This window comes from Alligator sinensis, unplaced genomic scaffold (assembly GCF_000455745.1).
Source record: "Alligator sinensis unplaced genomic scaffold, ASM45574v1 scaffold60_1, whole genome shotgun sequence".
NCBI lineage: Eukaryota > Metazoa > Chordata > Crocodylia > Alligatoridae > Alligator > Alligator sinensis.
Genome location: NW_005841858.1, coordinates 1,028,801 through 1,050,871, shown reverse-complemented (window position 1 = coordinate 1,050,871; position 22,071 = coordinate 1,028,801). Strand labels below are relative to the sequence as shown.

At 40.7% G+C, this 22,071-nt stretch overlaps 1 protein-coding gene across 2 annotated transcripts in view; it reads right to left on the bottom strand.

Moving 5' to 3' along the window:
* Nucleotides 1–22,071, bottom strand: part of ARHGEF26 (Rho guanine nucleotide exchange factor 26) — a 148,233-nt gene that overhangs the window by 44,669 nt on the left and 81,493 nt on the right. The window contains exons 6-9 of one of the 2 annotated variants that reach the window (XM_025214791.1): nucleotides 13,540–13,692; nucleotides 12,947–13,076; nucleotides 9,744–9,818; nucleotides 5,955–6,044 (exon numbers count right to left, since the gene is read on the bottom strand). In XM_025214791.1, coding sequence (XP_025070576.1) covers nucleotides 5,955–6,044; nucleotides 9,744–9,818; nucleotides 12,947–13,076; nucleotides 13,540–13,692 — 448 coding nt within the window. The remainder of the gene's footprint in view (nucleotides 1–5,954; nucleotides 6,045–9,743; nucleotides 9,819–12,946; nucleotides 13,077–13,539; nucleotides 13,693–22,071) is intronic. The other variant, XM_025214793.1, reaches the window with a different exon arrangement.

Genomic DNA, 22,071 nt, shown 5'->3' with positions numbered 1-22,071 from the left:
GAACCGCAAAGGGCCTAGGGAGAGGGCAGCAGGGCGGGGAGCCTGAGCCCACAGTGGGCAGCCTGTCCCCATCCTGTGCTCAAATCTGGGGGGCGATGTGGCCCCTATCCCTCCCTGGGAGTGCTCACAGTTGCTTATTAATTATTGTAAAGTAGCCCTGAAAAGGTAGCTGGAAAGAGAAGTCAATAGCCTGGCCCAAAATCTATTCCTATTTTATATATTTTTAATATTTTTTAATATACTATATGCCAGGGTGAAAGGAAGGGCATTCCATAAATTATTTTATTAGTACATTGCCAATGAAAAGGCAAACACAATAAGAAGTTTCAGGGTGTGTGCAGAAGAAAGATATTGCTTGTAAAACTAGGGAGGGATTAATATTCTGTGTAAAACTGAAGCAGCCCTGAAAGGCCAACTCGCACAAATTAAAGTAGCCTTAAAACTGTAATAACTAGGTATACCCAACTCCACACAGAATAGGTGGGGCAGCAATATGACAAAAAGTGAAAAGGTGACTTAGAGTCACTTGTCTCCCTTGCTGCCCAGTTGTATTAAGCGTAAAGACAAATGTACATTTTAGCTGCTTTCAAAGAGGAGGAATGGCAGCCGGCTGGGATTGCACAGCAGCTGTTATGTCTGCATGATCTTGTAGTGATACAAGCAAGCTAAATCACTTCAACTTCAACCTTGCATGAAGTAGGTTACGTTTTAATGCACTTTTTACAAACATAACAGCTACATAATAACAGCTTTTCTGTATCCTTTGATAGTGATACAGTTGTTATGTCAGTCTATAGCTTAAGTTATATTTTGGTACAAGTGAATAATTAGCCTATTAAATTACAATGTCCTTGTTTAAGTGCATAGCCTTTGGACTGGAAGGCTAGGGACAAACTTTCAAAAAGCCCAAGCCTGAATTGATTCAATCTTTGCAGGTTAGTTTAACCTGCAGAGATTGAACTGATTTGCAAGTGGACAGAAATCCACTTTTCATTTCTGAAATACAGGCACGTGCCTGCAGTGGCTCAGGCCAGAAGCCCGGGGGTGCTAGAGCAGCCCTGCTTTCCACAGGGAAGCTGAGTTGGTGGGGTTGGAGGGGATGGGGCATGGCCAGGCCCTGGCAAGCCTGAGTATGACCAAGGAGGGGGTTAAATACTTACCTTGGCCTGCAGTGTTTGGAGGGTGGTGTAAGAGGGAGCATGGCTAAACAGGGCATAGCCAGACCCTGCCATTGATGGGGAAGAGGAGGAAGGGAAGAGCCCTGCCCGCTTCAGTGGCTCCTTGCCAGCCGGCACAATCTGGGCACACAGCTCCGCTGCCCAGGCTCTGAGGGGGACTCTTCCCCCTCCTCCTTCCCCACCTTCCCTCCCCTCGCCACCATGGGGCAGGGCAGGGGCTCTGTGTAGTGCTGGAGGGCAACTCTTCCCCTTTCTCCTCCCCCACTGTCACCTTGGGGCTGGGGTGGGGTGGGGGCTCTGTGTGGCACTGCCTAGCCTGGCCCAGCCTGGGCATGGGGAGCAGCTGTCACTGAGCCACAGCTGCTGGAAAGAGCCTTGCCCCCAGAGCCTGGGGCAGCCCCACTGAGTCCCAGCTGAGGCAGCTGCACGGTGGGGCCGGCTGTGGCTGAGTGACAGGGAAGCTGAAACCTGTCAGTGAAAGTAGCCTGGCCATGGGCAGCAGCTGGCTGGGCAGTGGGCTACCCGGGCCAACTTGGAGGTGCCGCAGGGGCTCGTGTGTCCGTAGTGAGCCCCCCATGGCAGGCAGCTGCCAGAGTCCCCCTCCAGCACTGCACACAGCTCCTTCCTCCACCCCATGGCAGCGGAATTTTTCCCAATTCTCTAAACATACATTTTTGTTAAACTATAACTTTCCTTTTAAGTGTCCTCAAGTTTATTGAAATCCCCTAAAATATTTTTCTACTGTTTTTATCCAGGTCAGAAATCTCGCAAATATTTTTCAAAGCAGACAAAGCAAATGGCTTCAGTGGACCAGAGCATGAAATCAAACTGATTATAATAATTTTATTCACTTTGATGGTGATACTTCCAATTTTCTCAAAAACCAAACCAAACCAAACAAGCAAAAAGAACAGCAGAATTAGGTCAGGCCTTTGGCTTTCTATCCAGATTTGTACCCAGATCACAGAAATTCTAACCAATTCAAATGCTTATTTTTTCCCCTATAAAAGTATTACAATGTTCCTTTTTATACTGTCACTCTATTCAGACTCACATACACCCTCATAAGGAACTCCCCTATGCTGCAGAACTCTTGAATGTCATCATTATGAAATCCATTATAAAACTAGCTTCCACAGTTTTATATCAATAGCTGTCTTAACATTTTGGCTGAGTCTAAACCAGAAACTTAACCCACTTAATCAAAACTTAAGGTTCATGCAATCCTATGAAAACTAACATTGCTCAGAATATCTTTCCCCCCATTTCTTCTCTAAATATGATGGGAGCTCCAAGCAATCAACTGTCAGACTGATATGCCAACATCATGCTTTTGTGACTATACAAAAAATTGAGAGAGTTAGGATTTGAAAGTGTCAGCAGCAACCACAAAATACATAGCAACAAATGATCAACATTTTTATTTCTATCTGAAAGAAAAACTGTTGTTTCTCTAATACTATTGGTGAAAAACCTGATACTGAAATCAATGAATAAATCTCCTTTAATCTCAATTAAAAATTAAATTCTCAGGATTAGCATATAGGTAAGTATGGAAAAGGGGAAAAACCCCTGACAAAAGTTTCAAGAGTGGCTTCTCCTCTTTAAACTTTACAAATCACAAAATTAGATATAATGAAATACTGAAAAAAGAAATCAAAGACTGTTACCAGGGCAGAGTAACATATATACACACAATAGAAATTAAGGATAAAGAACGGCAGCACCATGATACTGATTTTGATTTTTTTTATGCCCAAAGAGAGCTTTAAAAAGTTTCTTTCTATGCCAAATGAGTTCAGCACATTTTCCTGATTATTCCAGGGGTAATTTGCTTTGACTTTTAACATTAACTTTTTCTTATTGTCAAAAATGTTGACCTTTAATACAGAATGTCATCATCTTTCTATAAAAAACCCTAAGTATCTGACTTAATAAAGTGTATTGGAACTATGTAAAAAAACAGGTTTTTACAAGCCAACTGGCAAACTCTCAAACCACATATAAATTCTAAACTACTAAGTTATATGTATGATATACAAACTGACACACCAGCAAAAAAAATCCAGGGAAGTGAAAGAACTGAAGTTGCTATTATTGCCATGAAACTAGTGAGAGTATTTAGTTGGAATATTCATTCAAGAAGAGTCCACACTCTTAAGGGAGAGTTCTTTCTATCTAAATCGAGATCAACAGATCTTTAGTAGGACTTGAGGATAAAGGACAGTTTATTTAACCTTTGTAATTACAAATGAATATGCACATCTCATTCCTTATTCTATTTTTATTTTAAAATATGTAAATAACAATTATTTGTATGTTTTGAAAAACCTCTCTTCTGAGGCAAACATTTTCTATAGTCGAGAGAGAGAGAAAGACTCACATTTACTTTTTAAAAAATATGTAAAACTGTGCATCTTGCCACTGCATTAAGTAGGCTTCTTGGGAATGAATGCTGACAATGCTAAGAATATGATGGTTCATTAACAAACAATTTTTCATAATCATTTTTAAAGTACAAAGAAAATTCAATTGTTGTCATTATGTGAATGTTTTAAAAATACTGGAAGCCAGATTAACAACATTTGACTAGTATTTTCTTACTATTTTCTGCTATTTACTTGCCAGGCCAATTATGAATTAGGTCATAAAATAAAAATATTTTTTAAAAAATGAAAAAATAAAATATTTATAAGTTATCACTTCAGCAATATAGTTTCAAATATAATTATCTTAAGCTCTTTAAAATTAATTAGGGATTACTACAACACATTGTGGGGGCTAAAGGAGAGTAAAGACCTGTAAACTCAGTACATAGCAATGATTTAAGTAAAGATTTTATTGGTCAGAGCTAGCACAAGCTCGTACAAGTGTACGGGAAACTGCCTGGCTGGTGTCTTGTGTTTACTTCTGGGGCTTATTTAAAATTACAGTATACCAGAATCAGCATAGATTCTTTTCACACTGCCTAATCCACGTACAGGCCAAAACAAAGCAGTATTCAGCATGCACCATAACAGCAAATATATCAAAGCCCTGATAAGGTCTGAAGAATTCAGATTTTCATGGGCCTATAAAAATAGTCCTAGTCCTTATAGTTGCAAAGACATATTAAAGAGTAAATGGAGATATTTTGTCTTAGTAAAGCCACATAAGCAATGCCTTACTCGTCTAGGAATGTCAGTGTACTAAGCTGGCAAAGTGCCCTCTGCTTTTTACCAGTAAATTCACCCCCAAGAGTGAACCGAACGAACAATGGAAGTGCAGATTTGCCTGTATAACTTGATCTATCCAAGGAATTTCTGAAGCACAGCTATGCTGGACAGTGATCACACCTAGTAGAGCCATTCCTTGAGTTCTTCTTACTTGAGAGGTCATCAGTCATCTCAGTAAAACTACCAACCTACTGTGCAACTAATTGGGGCCAGCTCTGGATTCAGTAGTGCACACAGTACTGTCGTAACATTACATCTTGATTTCAAGAGTCTCCCACAGAAAAGGGGTGATTCCATAATTAACACATACAGGATGATCCTTACAGAGTTTATCTTTATCTGCTGCACTCATGCAAATACTACCCACGTATTCTGGATTCAGAACAGCTTTTTGAAGCCCCTAAAGTCACTTGCATTCACTACACTGCTATGTGCAGCTTGCGAGAGACCAACCAATGCTCATTTTGTCTGACCATTAAGAAAGTTGAGGGACAGAAGAACTGGCCAACATATTATCATTTGTATTTACAGCTGTGATGTGGTAGAAAGGACAGGCTCTTTGAAATGTAGATGCAGGGCTGGCATTCTAAGTAAGTGCAAGGAAATTAGAGTCTATACATCAGTCCTTTTTATTGTTTTATATTTAATATAAAATAAATAAAAGATGTCAATTCAAAAATTGTTTTAGTATAGACAAACATTCAACTACTAATACAAAGAGACTTTCCATTCTATTTTTTCTATAAGGTATTTATTTTTATTTAAATAGATTTTATTTGCCTCAATAAAAAACTTCAGACTATTTCTATCATTATATGCAACTTTTCTGCTAAAACTGCTCTGTGCAATTATTTATTGGGGGTGGGGAAGGGAGAGGGGGCATTGTTTTGTTATAAGAGTAAATTTTCTCCCCCCCTCTCTCTCTCCCCTCCCCAGCTTGCAAGGGCCTCAAACTCCTCTGCTTCTTGGTCCAGGCATGTGTCACATTTGAGTTTGGACACTTCGTCTTGGAACAAAATGTGGATCAGTTTGTATCATGCTCAGCCACTGAGGAAACACTGCAAGGTGGAAAACAGAGAGCTAGTCTTAAATGTGTAACTCCATACAGCTCAATGCAGGGAGAACAGTCTAATCTCTGCTGATACGAGTGTTTAATATTACTGAGAAGTATTTTATGGTTGGCCACACACATTTGCACATTCATCTTTTGTTTTTATTATTTTTATAATAAAGTTTTTAAAAGTCAGAAGTTTCCCTCTCTCTCTCCCAAACATACACACCACAAACCATTCAAGATCTGACAAAGCCTAAAGAGATGGACTACAGAAAGGCAAAAACAGAAAAACAAACGAGTGTGTGATTCTGTATCTATTGTTCCCTGAACTTTTATATCTTCAGCCACCCCAAGGGAATGAACTTTCAGCTTTTTGCTGAAAGGTTAATTGCTGCCTCTTCATTCCTTAGTGTTGTTTCATTTATACTGGCCATGAATCTATTAAAACTTGAAAAAAGGCCAAAGCTCTGTATGTATTAAATGGATTCATGACTGGAAATATCATACCTTGATTTTAAATTCCAGCTGTGAGTTAATTGTGTACATCATTTCTGTCCTCTCCATTTTCCGAGCACCTTCATTACATAAACGGACCAACTAGAACAAAAATTAAGAAAAATAGTGTTACAATGCATATATATTCAGACGTTGTAATACTGGCATTTCCTTTACAGTATTACTTTGAGGAAGCAAGAAATTCATAAAGGAGCTGATATTTTTTGTGTCATGCTTTAAGCCATAGAAATAATTGGATGATACAATGTAGTACAGGTGGCACAAAGTCTGTCGCTTACATAATCTGTAGCTAGTCAGTCCAAGCAGGGGCTCCATGGGAGGGTGCCCCTCTCATTTTGACACACAAATGTGTTCTGTAGTTGTGACTCAATGATATATGCTGTAGGGCTGTGTGAAACACCATTGTTTCATTTCAATGTCTGTTCCGCCTTTTCAAAGGTACAGTGTTTCATTTTGTTGTTTCGTTTCATTTTGAAGCACTGTCCCGTTCCGTTTTGTTGAAACTGTTTTACTGTTTCGACTCATTTCAACGTTTCGCTCATAGGCTATAATGGGTAATCATGAAAATGCCTAAAATGTTGTGATTTGTTGCCTGATTTGGATGCAAATTGCAGCAATGGTAGCCTCTTTTGAGGGCATGAAGCCTGCCATGTTTCAAGGAGATAGGTGCAGAGGTTTCTCAGAAACTGCACCACAAATCTTGAAAGCAAAATTTGTCAGCAGCAGCAGCTTCCTATCATCCGACACGCACATCCGGGGGCTTGCACCCCTGGGAGGGCTGAGGGGATGTGCTGGACTCCTCCCAGGGGTGTAGGACCCTGGATCTGTGTCAGATGACAGGAGGCTGCCACTTCCACCTGGGACCGGCGCTGGGTGCAGCCCGCACCCAGTGCTGGGGAAGAGAGATGCCGCCGCTGGCCCCAGGCAGCAGCAGCAGCCTCCTGTCATCTAGGCACAGATAGTGGGGGCTGCAGGGCTGTGCTGGACTCCTTCTGGGGGTCCAGGCCCCCAGATCTGCACCAGATGACAGGAGAATGCCAACTGGAGAGCAGCACTGGGTCTGCCCATGTCCACCCACCAAACTGAGCTCTGTGGAGCTGGCAGAGCCAATCGGAGGGCATCCTGGTGACAGGTGGGCAGAGCCGGCACTACCCTCTGATCAGCTCTCCATGGAGCGTAGCCTGGTGGCAGGAGGCAGGGAGAGCGAGGGCTGCATTCCCCACTGAGCTGAGCTACACGGAGCTGTGGAGCCTGGCTCTCCCCTGCTTCCCACCTCTGAGATGCTTTGAAACTTGAAATGTTTCAAAACTTTCAAAATGTTTCGAGTGCCCTCATTTTGTTTTGAAGCTATTTCAGTGCTTTTTGTTTCATTTAGGTTTCACTGTTTCGAGCTCAAAACATATTGAAACAGCTGCAAAACGAAACACTTGGTGACATTTCGCACAGCCCTAATATGCTGTCCTTACCATCACAGGTGTGCAGATTTTTTATGGAAGGAAGACACCAAGGTAAATATTATGGTGCTCTTTTGGAAAGATAAGGAAGTCAGAAACCTTTTTACCCACTGTTAGTGTGCTCACTGTAAGTGAGACTTTAGTTACATTCCTTTAAGAAATGTAAAATAGGGAAGAATTGAAATGGGAAAAAGAAAACACTGTTTAACTCTTTTCATGGGGTTCCCAAGACTCAATGAACGCTTCCTTGTTGCTAAGACTTTCCTCTAGGAAGTTAGAAACAGTGTACTTCATTGATTCCCCAAGTTTCCCAGATCCTTCCAGTGATGGAGCAATTTAATGAAAAGCATACCTAACATACTGATAGCTAACACTGGGTGCATGCATCTACATGTGAAATCAGTGAGACACAATAACCCCCAGTGCATATTGTGCTGGAGTTTATTGCTCCTGGGAGCTGAATTTAAACATGCACCCAGGACCGCAGCATATTGAGCTGGGTTGGAGCGCTCCCAACTGGCAGGGGACCAGGGGGGTCAGCCTGCCAGCCCATGGCTGCTCCAATCCAGCTCAATGCGCTGCAGAGGGGCTGGCTGGGGCATGAGAGTCCTCCAGCGCAGGGCTAGCTGGCAGGCAGCCCCCGCACTTAAGCACCCTTGTGCCCCAGCCAGCCCCCTCAGTGTCTACATGTGTGCTGCTGTGTGGTAAATAACACTGCCGCAGGACAGTACTTGAATTTACAAGTACTGACCTATGGCAGCATTTATTAGTTTACTGCAACCTAATAGGGCAGCATGTGTAGATGCAGGGTCTTTACTGTGGTGTTAATTAGGCAGCTGCACAGTAAACATCTCTTGTAGATGTGCCCACTGTGACCCTTTCTAATGCTTGTCATCAACTTAGTATTGGATAGCTAACTGAAACCCCCCCCCCACAAATCAATTGAGTCTGGAGAGTCTTCTCCAAAAGGGTAATATGTAGCATCAAAAGCCTAAAAAGGACAAAAGAACCCTCCTACTCCAGTAAAAAAATAAAATCATATTTACAGTGCTGTAATTACTATTGAGGAAGGTTAGAAAGTCAGGCTGCTATATTTTTATCACATGTTATATAAGACAGAAGCCAAGCAGTTACTACCAGGCAATAAATTCATTACAACAGCTTAGTCATTTGGAGGAGCTAAGGGTATAGGGTTGGGGAAACAAAACTTGAAAATGTGTTCCACAGAAGAGTTTTTCAATGTATCAGAAATAAAATCATGCTCATTGAGGAGATTTCAGCAGTATCCAGACAGAAGGATATGAACAGTATCAATCAGGCCTCTGCCTCATGTCTTCCAGTTTGAATACAGTGTATGCCATATAACATTTCCACAGCAAAATACAACAGTGTTGGCAAGAGCATTGGGTTAATGTCTGAATTCAGGATTTTTTTCTTAAAAGATAGAGAAAACATGATTTAAATGTAAACCTAGCTCTCTCAGTAGTCACTGATAGATTTTCACGTTTGGAATTTTCATCTTTCATTACCATTCATCTTTAACAGAAAAAATAACATTTCCCATATTAAAATAATGTAAAGTGGACCAGAATCCACAGGGCCTAAGGCAATTACTAGCCCTAACAGGTGAAGAACCTTATTTCTAATAAGAGTATGCCAATTTATCCAATGTAACTATCATTTATTGAAAGTGCAGTTTTCCAAATTCTGATATGAGGCCCAGAAACTAATCCCTATCATTTGTGTCTCAAAGTACCTTGCTGTTCCAATAGCTATATTTCTCCAGTAGCAATGGAGTTTTCATGTGGAATTTGGAAGCTGCTACCAAAATAAGCTACTGAAATCTAGTCATACAGCGTTAACAGGAACATACTGGAGGTTATCATAAGATCAACTGTGGTCAATATTTACAATCTATGCATGGAATTTCTTTTGTTTTCAGTACTCAGTAAAGAAGTTCTTGCTCCAGAATGACAAGGGAATTTCAATGCATCTCTCTCAGACTGACACACAGGAATTATTTCATTTTATTTTTAAAAAGCAATCCTTTAATTTTCATGAAGATCCAGTTTCACGGTGGTTTCCCTGCTATAAGTATACTCTGTCATACCTTTTATCCCTTCTTTGGATAATGAACAATAAAAAAGCACAACCAAAGCAAGTAATAAAGGGAAAACTACATAGACATCAAGTAAGCCACTTATTGTTCAGAAAAGGAAAAGTGACTCCCTCCCATACTGGAATGATAAATTGATTATACAGCTGGGGAAAAGAAGAAGAAAACCAGGTGTGGGTATGAAGCAGGATTGAGTTTTTAAAAACTTACCTTGCTTACTTCTTTCAAAGCTCGTTTGCAGTCCTCATATTTTGGTGAGTCTTTGGGGGTTTTCTGACAAATAGTCTGAAAGAAAGAATGAGTCTTTTCAGGGATCTGAACACTTCAGACTGTTACATCTAAAACACAATTACAGAATGAAGATGCACCTGTGAGATTAACCCTGAAGGTGCTCAGTCCCACACCTGAATGCACCTTCTCATTTACCAGACCTCATCTGTGTGCTTAAGGGGACACCCACAGAGATGCCCTTCAGGGAGTGTGGCGTATCTTTCCCCTTGCGTGCTGGTCTCAATCTGTGGTCCCCTGCAGAGGAAAGAGATAAGCCATATCCTCCTAAGCATTTTGGAAGGCCACAGATCCTGCACTCCATTTTAATTATGCCTGTGGCCTATGCAGACCATGCAAAAAGGGGGATAAAGGAGATTCCTTTTGCCCTTTATCCCTTCCATGTAAAACATGGCATAATCTGGTTCTTAATGTTTCAATTTATTGCTGAACATCTGCTGAAAATTTTCTAACCCACTGGTTTTCAAACTGTGTTCTGAGGGACCCTGGGGTTCTAGATCATAAGAGGTTCCACAAAGAGAAGGGGTAATGGCAGAGTGGGCCAAGAAGAGCTGAACCACCCTTGCAAGATTAGGTTGCTCAGCTCCATGTCAGCTCTTTAAGACAGGGGAAGGGGTTCTGCAGCAGAATAAGTAATATGAAAGGTGATGGCTAGACAATGATATTAGAAATTCGCTTTTAGAAATTGGCTTGCATTAGGATGATGGTCCAGGGGTAATGGCAAGGGTTAACTGGTTTCTAAAGTCTGTAGTGAATATTCAGGTTCTCAGCACGTTAGAATCCAGGGATCCAAAGCTAGCAGACAGACAGGCACATACATCCAGGGAAACTGAGAACATGCAGCAGAAAAACAAGCACTTTGCTTCCTTAGAACCCATAATAAGATAGGAACATGTACAATTTGCATCAGGTCACAATGACCCACTGTAACTTGGTGAGATATCCTGACTAAATTAGGAGACCAGAAATTACCGAATTAAGGTACCAACAAATGATCAAATTCAGATATATGCATGTCATGTTTTTAAAGAAACAAGGGATGAGGCTGACAGGGCAAAATGTGGACAGCATTATGGCCACAGGAAAACCAAATAATGGTACCCAGAAATGAAGAATCATCAGGAGAAAAAGAAACAAAAGGAGGAAGTTTTGGGGCAATCATTTGGATGAGACATCGACTCCCAACCTACAAGGCTGCTGACATCCCGATTCAAGCAAGAACCACGAGGTGGCATTCACATCCCAGCCACACATACCATCTTGTGAAACCCTAGGGCTGGTAAATAAGTAGGAATGTGCTATTATTTTGCTTGCTTTGCTTGCAGTAATCTTACTCGCTATTACTGTGTATCAATAACATTCACCTATTATCAAATGGAAGGGGTCGTGATTGGTTTCATTCAGAAAAGTTGTGCTCACCTGGAACAAAGTATCAGGTCCAGTGCGAGCAAAAGGATTCTGTGACGTTATGAAGTTTGAAAACCACTGGTCTAACTGTATCAAATTAGTGTTTGCAATGGGCTGCTATACTTATGCCCTCTCTGGAAACTATCTACTGGGACCATACTACCAACTGCTCTCTGTGCTGTACTGTTATGAGGACTGACAGCAGTAAGAAAACACAGAAAATGTAGAAATGGTCTTAAAACAAAAATCTGAAGGAGAATCAATAGAACCATAGAGTCGAACAGTCCACAAAGTAGCAAAAGATGAATTTGATCAATGTATTAAACATGACAGTTTCACATACTGGAAAACTTTACTTTCACTAGTTGGAACAAACATCTGGCATTAAGTATTCCTAATGAAGAAGGGGCTAAATTACATTTTTTTTTTCTTGGAGTAATGCATTTATTGCAATACCTGTAATATGAACCCAGGAAAATTGTGGTTTTGGTCTGAATGTAATAAGGGAATCATCTTTCCTATATTACAGCTAGAGTGAAATGAAAAATTACTGTAAAGAAAAAAATTAACATAAAGTATAGAAATCCATCTCCCAAGGCATGGACAACAACTGTTATATTCTAATTGTTATGTATGGACAGGTTGGGTGCAATGCAAATGTAGCAAAGGCCTCCATGTTTAACCCCTTTTGAAATGCCTCCAAAACTGTGTCAATACCCCAGAAAAAAAGTCTTCATATTTTTCATATTATTTTTCTTAAATTATCTGGAACAACAGAAATGGAATGTCTTAAATTTAGAGAGAAAGGGAAAAATACTGGGTGGGTGATGGATTCTTTTATTTAAACACAGGGTTTTATGGCACAATAGAGCATGATTAGACACCTGGAATAAATAAACTTTCTACTCCTATCACCTGAAGGACCACTTCAAGCAGTCACTGTAAAATATTGAATATATACTCAGGGTTATTACAGAATTCCTAACTGAATCTTAATCTTGCCTTCGTATGTTCTGATCTGGATCCTATAAAAGGTAGAATTCAAGTAGTGACTTTAATTCACACCAATGGCAATGGTCCAGATCATAATTGATTTCTGGCATCCATACAGAAATGCTAAAAACCTCATGAGTACAGATGTTTTCCTCGAATTTCCATCTCTACTTCCTGACTCTTCCAATCAATATTATGACCTTCTGGGAGGTGGCATCCACAGGTTACTATATTGATTTCTGGCTAAATATGCCAATGATATTACTCTGTAGCAGCTGCCCCATTGAGTGTACAGGACCTATTACTAGATGTCTTAGCTAAAAGCAGATTGTGATCTTCCTGCCCCTTAATTAACAGGTTCACTGAGAACATTCCTGTGAGTAACAGCTTATCAATGTAAGTGGATGGGGCTGAGGCCTAGAAATGGAACCATCCCTGAACCCCCAAAGTAGCTAGTCTGTGTTTTTTGAACTGAGGGACTATAGCTCTAGTTGTAGTTTTGTATATGTGTTTTCTCTGGTACCTGCAACCAGATTTAACCACAATTTTATACCACAAATTTTACAATTGCCATTTTGTTGGTGACAGACCAGTTTATCCAGCTAGTGGCCCAGTCTAAAAGAGCTACACTTAAGAGGTAGAAATGGTCCAGTAATGAAAAAGTAGAGATTGTTGAATTTCGAAGTATACAAAATATGAGAGGAAAAAAGTAACTCTGTTCTCACATCCATCAGTAATGGAAGGCGTGTAACCCGCTGCATTGGGAGAATGAGGAAAGAGATCATCGGTAAATTCCTGCAGTCTTCATGGGATTCGATCCGTGACAGCACTTCTTTGAATGTTGGATTTGTAGCTCTGTAGAAAAACAAGGGGGGTTTTTGTTTGTTTTTTTTAAAGATGAGTATTTTAACAAAAATGTGTTTTCTTTTCTTTTCAAATAAACAGTGATGTCATTAACCTGAGGAATGGTGGCTTGTGAGGAATCGTATTCTTTTAGTATTCAAAACAGTTTATTTAGAAATATGATACAGAACATCTTATTTAGAAACATGAATGCTATACACATAACACAATGTATGACAAAAATAAATTGGGAAAACTTATCAATGGGAACAGAGTTCTACACATGATCACAATAAGATTGTACTGTACAGCCAGACATATTTTTTACCCTTAATTTCTTATGTCGAATTTGAACATGTGCTTTTAGATAAGCACATGCTTACATTCTTTGCTGCACTCGTTCCTATATGGGCTGCTGACTCCTATTATTAAGGGGGTGATTTTACATCCTGACATTCAAAGCATAATTTCTTACAATAGTTTCTGGAGTGTTCGCTGCTGGTAGACCTCATTAGTGCAATATTTCACATATGGGTCAAAGGTTGATGTTGTATGCTTTTCAACAATGTCACTGATGTCATCTATGAAGATGTTGTTCTGATGCCTCATTTCAAGTTCTTTAAAGAACCTGAAAAAGAAAAAGAAATGATTTGGCAGATGATAATTTTGGCAAACATAGTCTCAAAGATGGGTGCAGTGGCAGAGTGGGTAAGGTGTATCTCTATGGCTTCTGACATGTGGGATCAAGCTCTGATCTGGACTTGTACCAAAGGTCCCTCTCAGTTGCCCCAGTGACAGATGGTATCTGGTTATTCAAGATGGGAGTCAAAGGTGGCCAGATATGATGTTAACTACATCAGTCTCATGAATGCTACAGGTTCCAGAAACTGATGTGCCTTCAGCACACTAGCTCAGTAGGCCTCTAGGCTTAGGGTTACCTTTGACTAGACTTGGTTTCACAATGGCCATGCAAAAGTTTTGCTTGATATGACATGAGATGATATAACAAAGTTATTCACCAAAAACTCCAAGAAACCAGGGACAAAGCTGAGAAGTTTGAGAATTCTGAGGTAGAAACGGGTTAATGGATGTAAACTCATTATCCTTTTGATTCGATTACTTATGTACCTCTTGCACATTAAAGTGTAAGAAATGGCAATGTAGCTGGATGGGCTCTAAAAAAATTGATAATGGTCAAATTACTGTTTTACAAATTAACAACCATTTAGAAAGAACAGGACTAACACCAATTGAAACTATAGCGTGGGCAAAGACACTACACTTAATAAGCTTTAAGCATGCAGAAAACTTTACAGCCCTAACAGAACAGACAGTCATGACATATAAAGCATTTTTAAAATGCCAGATCCCGCTCTAAGTTAACCCTGGATGGATGTGTACTAACCTAAACACGTACTGCTAGAATGCTTTATCGAACATCTGGCGAGACCACGTCAAGGGTTAACTTAGAGTGCAATCGCTGCCATCCCAGGCAGTGACAGCATCCAATCCCAGCCCCTCCAGCAGCCTGGCAGGGGGATGGGGAAAGGGGAGTTTCTGTCCCTGCCGGTGCCCCAGTTGTGGGGGCTACTGTGGGGGAAGGGCTGCAGCATCTCCCCCCTCACAGCACCCTGGCCAGGGCTATTGTTGGGGAAGGGCTCTGGGGTCTCTCCACCGCAGCAGCCCTGGCCAGGCAGTGATACATTAGGACATAGACCCCAGAGCCCTTCCCTGCAGCAGCCCTGACCAGGCCATGCCACTCTGCAGCTTCTATCTGCAGCTGTCAAGAGGTCGGGCGGAGGGAAGGGAGCCCCTCCATGCAGACTCAGCCAACACCCTCCAGGCCCCAGCCAGTTGAGGCAGCCTTCATGATGGGGGTGCTTCTTTTCTCCCCCACTTCCCCTGAGCCACTACTGACAGTCACCAGCTGGAGGGAAGAGGGGGGCAGGGCTGGAGTGAGGGGCTGCTCTGGCAACCTGCTGGGAGGCATATGAGAGTGCCCCCAGCAGCCAGTGTGGCTAGGCTATGAGCCCCTCACCAAATAGTAAATGTCTCTTCAGTTGGCTCCTGCTCTGACTTACCATACTTTGAGTAAAATATGGTAAGTAAGAGTGCTTCCACTAGGGGCTTTTGGAACATCTGTACTTAGCCATATTTTCACTGACGTGGTTTAAAAAGAAACTAAAACAACTTGAACATGAGGAAAGAATCTTTTCCCCTTGTCATAAAGAAAGTCAAATAGCATAGCTACAATGGAAATTGGAAAACCTCTCACAGGCTTAAAGGTGAACTGCAAAACTCATATTAAAATTAAAGTAAACTGTACACTGATATGCTGAGTGACTCAGAGAACAAGGCATTTTCACCACTCCTAAACAGTCCACAGGGCATTTTACCATTAAATCAACATTATAAGCAAGACATTTAAGACAAGAAGAAAAAAGCAAGCCTGATCTTTCAGTAAAATTGTGTACTCTGGACGTTTTATGTAATAGTTTGGGATATCCACAATTATCAAGGCATTATTTTTAAGCAATCCTAACTCACAAAAGTGAAATTGACATCAAAATATTGATAAGATTTCATTTAAAGTTTCATTAGCTGATCAATGATCTGGTCAAAACAGATGAGGAAGTGGAAATGGGGCCAATCTTTAAAATGTATTACTCTATTCAATGGCAAAGCTTTTGAAGGATAATGTATTTGGCATTTTCACTCACACAGTTAGTTCTTACCTGGTGGTAGAGCTACAATAACTACAGCGGTTACAATGACACTTCTCCAGTTCTAAGAAGCATGGCATCTCTGCAATTCCTCTAATGTCACTCCTGCTGTTTTTGATGCATGAGATGCCACAGGCTGCCATTGATTTATTTACATTAAATACTGTTCAGATGATTTGGCAAAGTGTATCGACTGGAAAAGAACACCAAGCTGAAAACAAATGTCATACTTGATATATATATTTTGCAGTTGTTGTTCTTTTCCAACACACACACACACACACACACACACACACACACACACACACACACACACACACACACATTATATTACACACACACATTCACACTGAAGTATTAAAGTTGGTCTTAAAGTATTAAAGATGGTTGGTCTCAATTTTCTCTGGGGCTCTTAAGATTTCTATTAACCAGACAGGAGAACAGTTTGCAAGCTACGTTGTCTATTAATATTCTTATGATGAATTATAATATTCAGGTTTAAAATACTGACCAGCACAACTTGTAGGCAGTGACTGGAAACCATTTCTACTCTGCTCAGCTCAGGCAAGTTTCATAGCTCTAAGAAATTCTTAGCACATTGCTGATTAATGTTGGTTTGCTGAAAAGGTATTTGACCATGTGGGCTAGAAAATCCACTTTTAAAATTTATCAGGTGCTTTGTCAGGTGTTATGTTGGTCATCAAATAGTGTAGCTCCTTCAGGGAACAGTAAAAGATACAGGTTAGGAGTGTTTTAGGAACAGAGGAAGAAATCATGCTGAAAGACTCCCTACCTTTAGGGCTAGTAGATACTTTTACATCCAGCATTATGAATATCATAAATTGAGATCTGGACCAGGGGGTTTCCTAGTGTGCTTCCAGTTTACTTTTATTATAATGAAACCAGCGATTTCACAAAATCAGTTTACTAATTTTTTTACAGGTCGTGCTAGGTTTAAAGATTAGTTCTGATATGTCAAAAGTGTTTATCCCCATAAACTAGACCCAAGCTGGATCTGGCCTTTTGTTCAATATCAGAAGGATTTATTAAAGTGTTTTTAATGTCTTTGACTTTGACTTTTCTGACTAAACTCGGATCCCGATTAAAAGTTAAACAAGACCACAAGAGGGTTTAATTCTTTCCTCCTATCATTGCTTCTTAAAATACATCTCCAATTTGTTAATAGTCTAATGGAAGGCCAGATTGCTATTTTCCTACAGGCCATACACAACCAATTTAGAAGATGTAATTTTAATTTTTTTTCTTTTCTTTTCAATCCAGGGAAGACCAGATTAAGCTTCAATCAGTTATACCTCTCCATTGACAAAAACGGTCTCTCTCCATCTGTTTGTAATTGTGGCTCTTGTTGAGGGCATTCAGTTGCTAAGGGCTTTCATCACTAACCTTCAGTTAAACATTAATCAAGAACAGTGCTTTGATATTTACTCTGCCAGTCTGCTAATCTGGACAGCTTTAACCACTGATTGTCCAAAATGCCTTAAGACATGTAAGTTAATTTATATAATTTATATGAACATGTCATATTTTGTGGCTTAATTATGCTTCATGTGCACAGGCAAAGCATTCATCAGCTTCAGAAGAAGTTTAGTGTAAGTTAAAAAGGCTCAAGGTAACAGCTACAAATTCCTCAGGACAAACCAACCCATTAAATCTAAGAGGACCAGTCTTCTCAAATTCACTGCAAAAAGTTACTGTTTAAGACTTAAGATACTGGACAAATGGATACACATTTACATGCATACTTGGGCCTTCTAATGAAGATATTGTAGGCCTCGGCTTATGTCACACGGGAACATAATTCCCATTTCTCTGACAGTGATAAGATATACTTCTATTTCTTCAGGTGCATTGGATTATAGGGATCTCTAGAGGTAGAATTGCTGTATTCAATACATGCTTGCTTTAGAGAAAGGACTTTTTGCCCATCCCCACTCCGCAGTTTGACAGTAGCTGCCTCCTCCCCCTGGCCTGGCTGGTGCCTGGCCATGCCCCCTCCACTCCAGCAGGGAGGAGACAGCCTTGGAGGGTGTCTCTCTTCCCTCCCCTTTGGTAGTGGCTGGCACGCATGCTCTAGTACCCCTGGCTTCTGGCACTGCAGGCATGTGGCTGCATTACCTGATTTAACAGAAAATGTCTGTTCAGCTATTAATCAGTTTAAGCTGCACAGCTTAGACTAACCTGCAAAGACTGAATCAATTCAGGCTCAGGCTTTTTGAATGTCTGTCCCTGGCCCATATGACAGGACTGCTCAAAACCTTTCAATGATCTTTTCTATTCTCATATCATTTTGGGTCCTCTAACTCTTCATTCTATGAGCTAGGAGAAACAGATTTACTTGCATGGAGAGACTTGGGGACCTTTTTAGTACCTCAACCTTTCTTTATCAGTTTTCCACCAAATACAAATCATTCTTTGCTTCTAGCTCCCCCCTTGCCATCAAAGAAAAATTCAAACTTTTACTTAAAATGATTCCCCCTCCCCAATATTTCCACCTCAGGTTCTTAATGTTGGACTTTTATTGCTTTGCACCAGGGACATGGGTTGGAATCCTGTTTTAACATGCTAATTCTCTCCACATACAGTTTAAGAATATGGCAGGGAGTGTTCCCTCCCCTCCCCTCCCCCCACTTCTGCACAAATTTCTGGCAACACTTGATCCTAGACAGTGGAGCTATGCTGGTTTAGACTGACATTTAAGTATATGGTTCCAAACTCACATGTCAATTTTTATTAGGACAGAAGGGATATTAGAAATTTACTTTTTATTTACAGCACATAACCACAAGTCTCCCATAGTTCCTAGAGTTACTCTAGAGTTAAAACAGCATAAGGATCAAAATCTATCACCATACCATGTAATGAAGCATTCAACATATTCAAATTTAACCATCTAAGAATTAAAGCATGCTGCAATGCTGCAAAGATAGCTAATACTTTCTCTTTATTATCTACTGTATCTCTTATACAGCACTGCATGCATTCAAAGGACTTAAAATAATTTAAATTTTAAATACCTGTGAAATACCTCAAGCAATCAGGACTCATAGTAGATATGATATCTTTTATTAGACCAACAAGATTTTTGCAAAAAAAAAAAAAAAAAAAATCAATTGCAAGGTTTTGGGCACAAACACCCTTCATCAGGCATTGGAGAAAAGATTGTAAAAGTTCTCCTGGGTAAAGATGAAAGTTCATATTTCATAGGATTTCACAGAGGAGTCAATAGATGGAAAAGTCCTTTGGGCACTCAGTTCATAGCTGGTCTGGAGTTTCTCACCTCTATATGAGGTTCTGTGATGATGCAAATTTCCTTGAAACAAAGCCAGGGCAGTGTCTCAGGTTTCAGATGGTCACAGTTGCTTTCTGCTTGGGAAAATATGAAGATTTCATTTAAAAAACTTGGATACCTGACACATGGAAGATATTGAATTTTAGCCAATTTTTGAAGTCCTGATTGTTACGAGTCCTGATTGCTTCTTCCTTTAGACCAATATGGCTACAATCTGGATACCTGTGAAATACCTCAAAATACCTGTGAAGTATTATTCATACTTTACGGATCTGGAAAATGAAACAACAGGTTACTAAAGGAAAGAAAGGGTAGCAACAGAGGTTGTATTTGTCTCCGGATAAATTGTGCCTGTGTTTGTCTAAAACAATAATATCCTAGAATTAATGTGTACATTCATCACCTTTATAATCAGGGTTTAGTGAGTGGCTGAATGCACTGCTACATTTAGGCCATTGATCCAGCAATGCAATTCCTGGATAATTGTACAGATGTATTTTACAATATCCTGGGATAAACTGTACTACCTCTTATCTGGGAAACTTTTTAGGATTTATCCCAGGACAATGGACATGGACATCTTATGTTTGCTTTGTCTGGGAGTAATAGAGAGACTAAAATGTGTAAAATAGAGAGATAAAATGTGTCTTCAGGTTCTCAAATCTGTATGAAATTCTCTTGCTCATTCTATTCCTTTCAGTTATAGCATTTACACATTGCTCACAAAATGTTAAACTAATAAATATAACACCAAAATGCTTTAGGCAGAACCCTGTGGCCACCACAGCGATGCTATATTCTTTGTCTTCAGCCCAATGGCAATATAACAAAAAGAAATGCAATCAGAAACCCAACAGCAACAGTAATTTGGCTTTTAAAAAAGTGTGTAGGAGTCACTTTAACTATTGTAAAAGGCTTGCCAAAGTGCAAGATTAAAAACCCCCAAGAAATATAAAGGAAGTAACTGCATTTCATTAGTTATTTAGCCAAAATATAAATAAGTTTAAAACATATTTTGCTTTCCTGATGTCAACATTGATAAAAGAAGGGTCTCATTTTTTTTCTGTTTCTCACTGACCATTCTGGCAAACAATAAACAGAATTTAGAATGTATAACAAATAAAAATACTTTTAGAGAACACCACATTTGGCCAATGACCAGAAAAAAATGCTGAATGTTAAAAATGGAAGCTTGTTAAATAAGAAATTGAGAGTAGCAGAGTATCACACAGAACAGATGACCTTGTGTATCTGTATTCTAAGATATATATTTACATTTATCTATATATTTAGCTGTATCTGGAAGGCAAGAAAGGCTTACAAACTTGAAAGCTGAAAGACCCTGGCTTTCCAACATCCCTGTTCCTTTTTCCAGAGTGTCACTGTCTCCAAAGCAACATATGGGCTGGCAAGCTAATGGCAACTAGTGATTTGCAGATCTATGACTACAGCCCTACTATTGCCTGATTATTTTCATTGTTTCCTCTTGAATAATTTATTTTTGTGCTTCAAAACTGGATCCTGAAAGGTGCTGGACAGCCTCAACTTAATATAATACCCAAGAAAATCAATGAGCATTTCATAGTGCCAGCTTCTTGTATTATCGGAGTTCATACCACAAAACACTTAGCATCCAAGGCCCAATCAATAGTGATAGTATGCAAAATACATAGCCCATTGAAGTCATCTACTAGAATCTACTGTAGAAGTCAGAAGCCTTAAAAATTCCTGAGGATTTTCTTTTGTGTTCAAGAACCTCGAGGAAGAAGCCCTCTAACTTTTGAGCTTTACTCTAAGTGCCCAAGATTAGATTGAGACTCAATAGAACAGATATTAGCTCTTTGGTGGTGTGGGGCTCAGAGCCTTTCTGCACAGACTGAGCCCAGCAGGTAGGGGGAGGCTTTCACATACCTCCAGGCATGTCCCGCTGCTTCCCTGGGTTGCTGAAGACTCCTGAATGGAGCTGAATGGGGGTGCCACCCCTGATTAGGTGCTGGGCATGGGCCACTATGCCCTCGACTCACTGCCACTGGGACTTGCATAAGCCTTTGTTTCCCAATTTGCAGACCCAAGCAAGGAGACCAAGGAGCTGCAGCAGGTCCTGCTGATCATTCTGTTTGGAGTCTAGCTGGAGGCTGCAGAACAACACAGCTGCCCACCTAAACCTGATTTGGCAGCACGTCATCACAGCATGTGCCCTTATGGCCATAAGCCACCAGCTGGCCATCCTGCACATGGCCACCAAATGAACCCTGTGCCCTCCAAGCGTGTGAAAGTCTTGAACACCTGGGTTATGTGTATGCATATGTGTATGTATGTCCCAGATGACTGGGTGGGTTCTGTGTGTGCATGTCTCTCAGATGCCTGAGTCCTGTGTATGGGTGTGTACACATGCATATGACACCTGGGTTCTGTATGTGTGTGTACATGCATGCATGTGCACCCTAAATGACTGGGTTCTGCATGTCTAAATGTGGGTGTGCGTGTGTTTCAGATGCCTGGGTTCTGTGTTTGTGCATGTGTGTCTTGCATGACTAGATCCTGTGTGTATGCGTGTGTGTATGCGTGTGTGCGCATGCACACACACATGTACCCCAGATACCTGGGTTCTCTGTGTGTGTGCACGTGTGTGTGTGCATGTGTGTCTCTCAGATACCTGGGTTGTGTATGTGTGTGTGCACGTGTGCAGCACACATGCACACACAGACGTGCATGCACATACACGCAGAACCCAGGTGTCTTGGGTGCACACACACATACACAACCCAGGAGTCTGGAACTCCTGGGTTGAGCCCCTTCCCCCACTCAGCCAGGAAAGGGCTCCTTGCCTGCATCAAGCCCTTTAAACATGGCACAGGCGGCGGGGGAGGGGGGTGAGCAGGGCACAGCCCCTTGGCTGCAGGGTCCCCTGCGGCCTCAGGTTCCACAAGATAGGACGGGCCGGCCCTGCACATGGTGCAGGGATGGAGGAGAA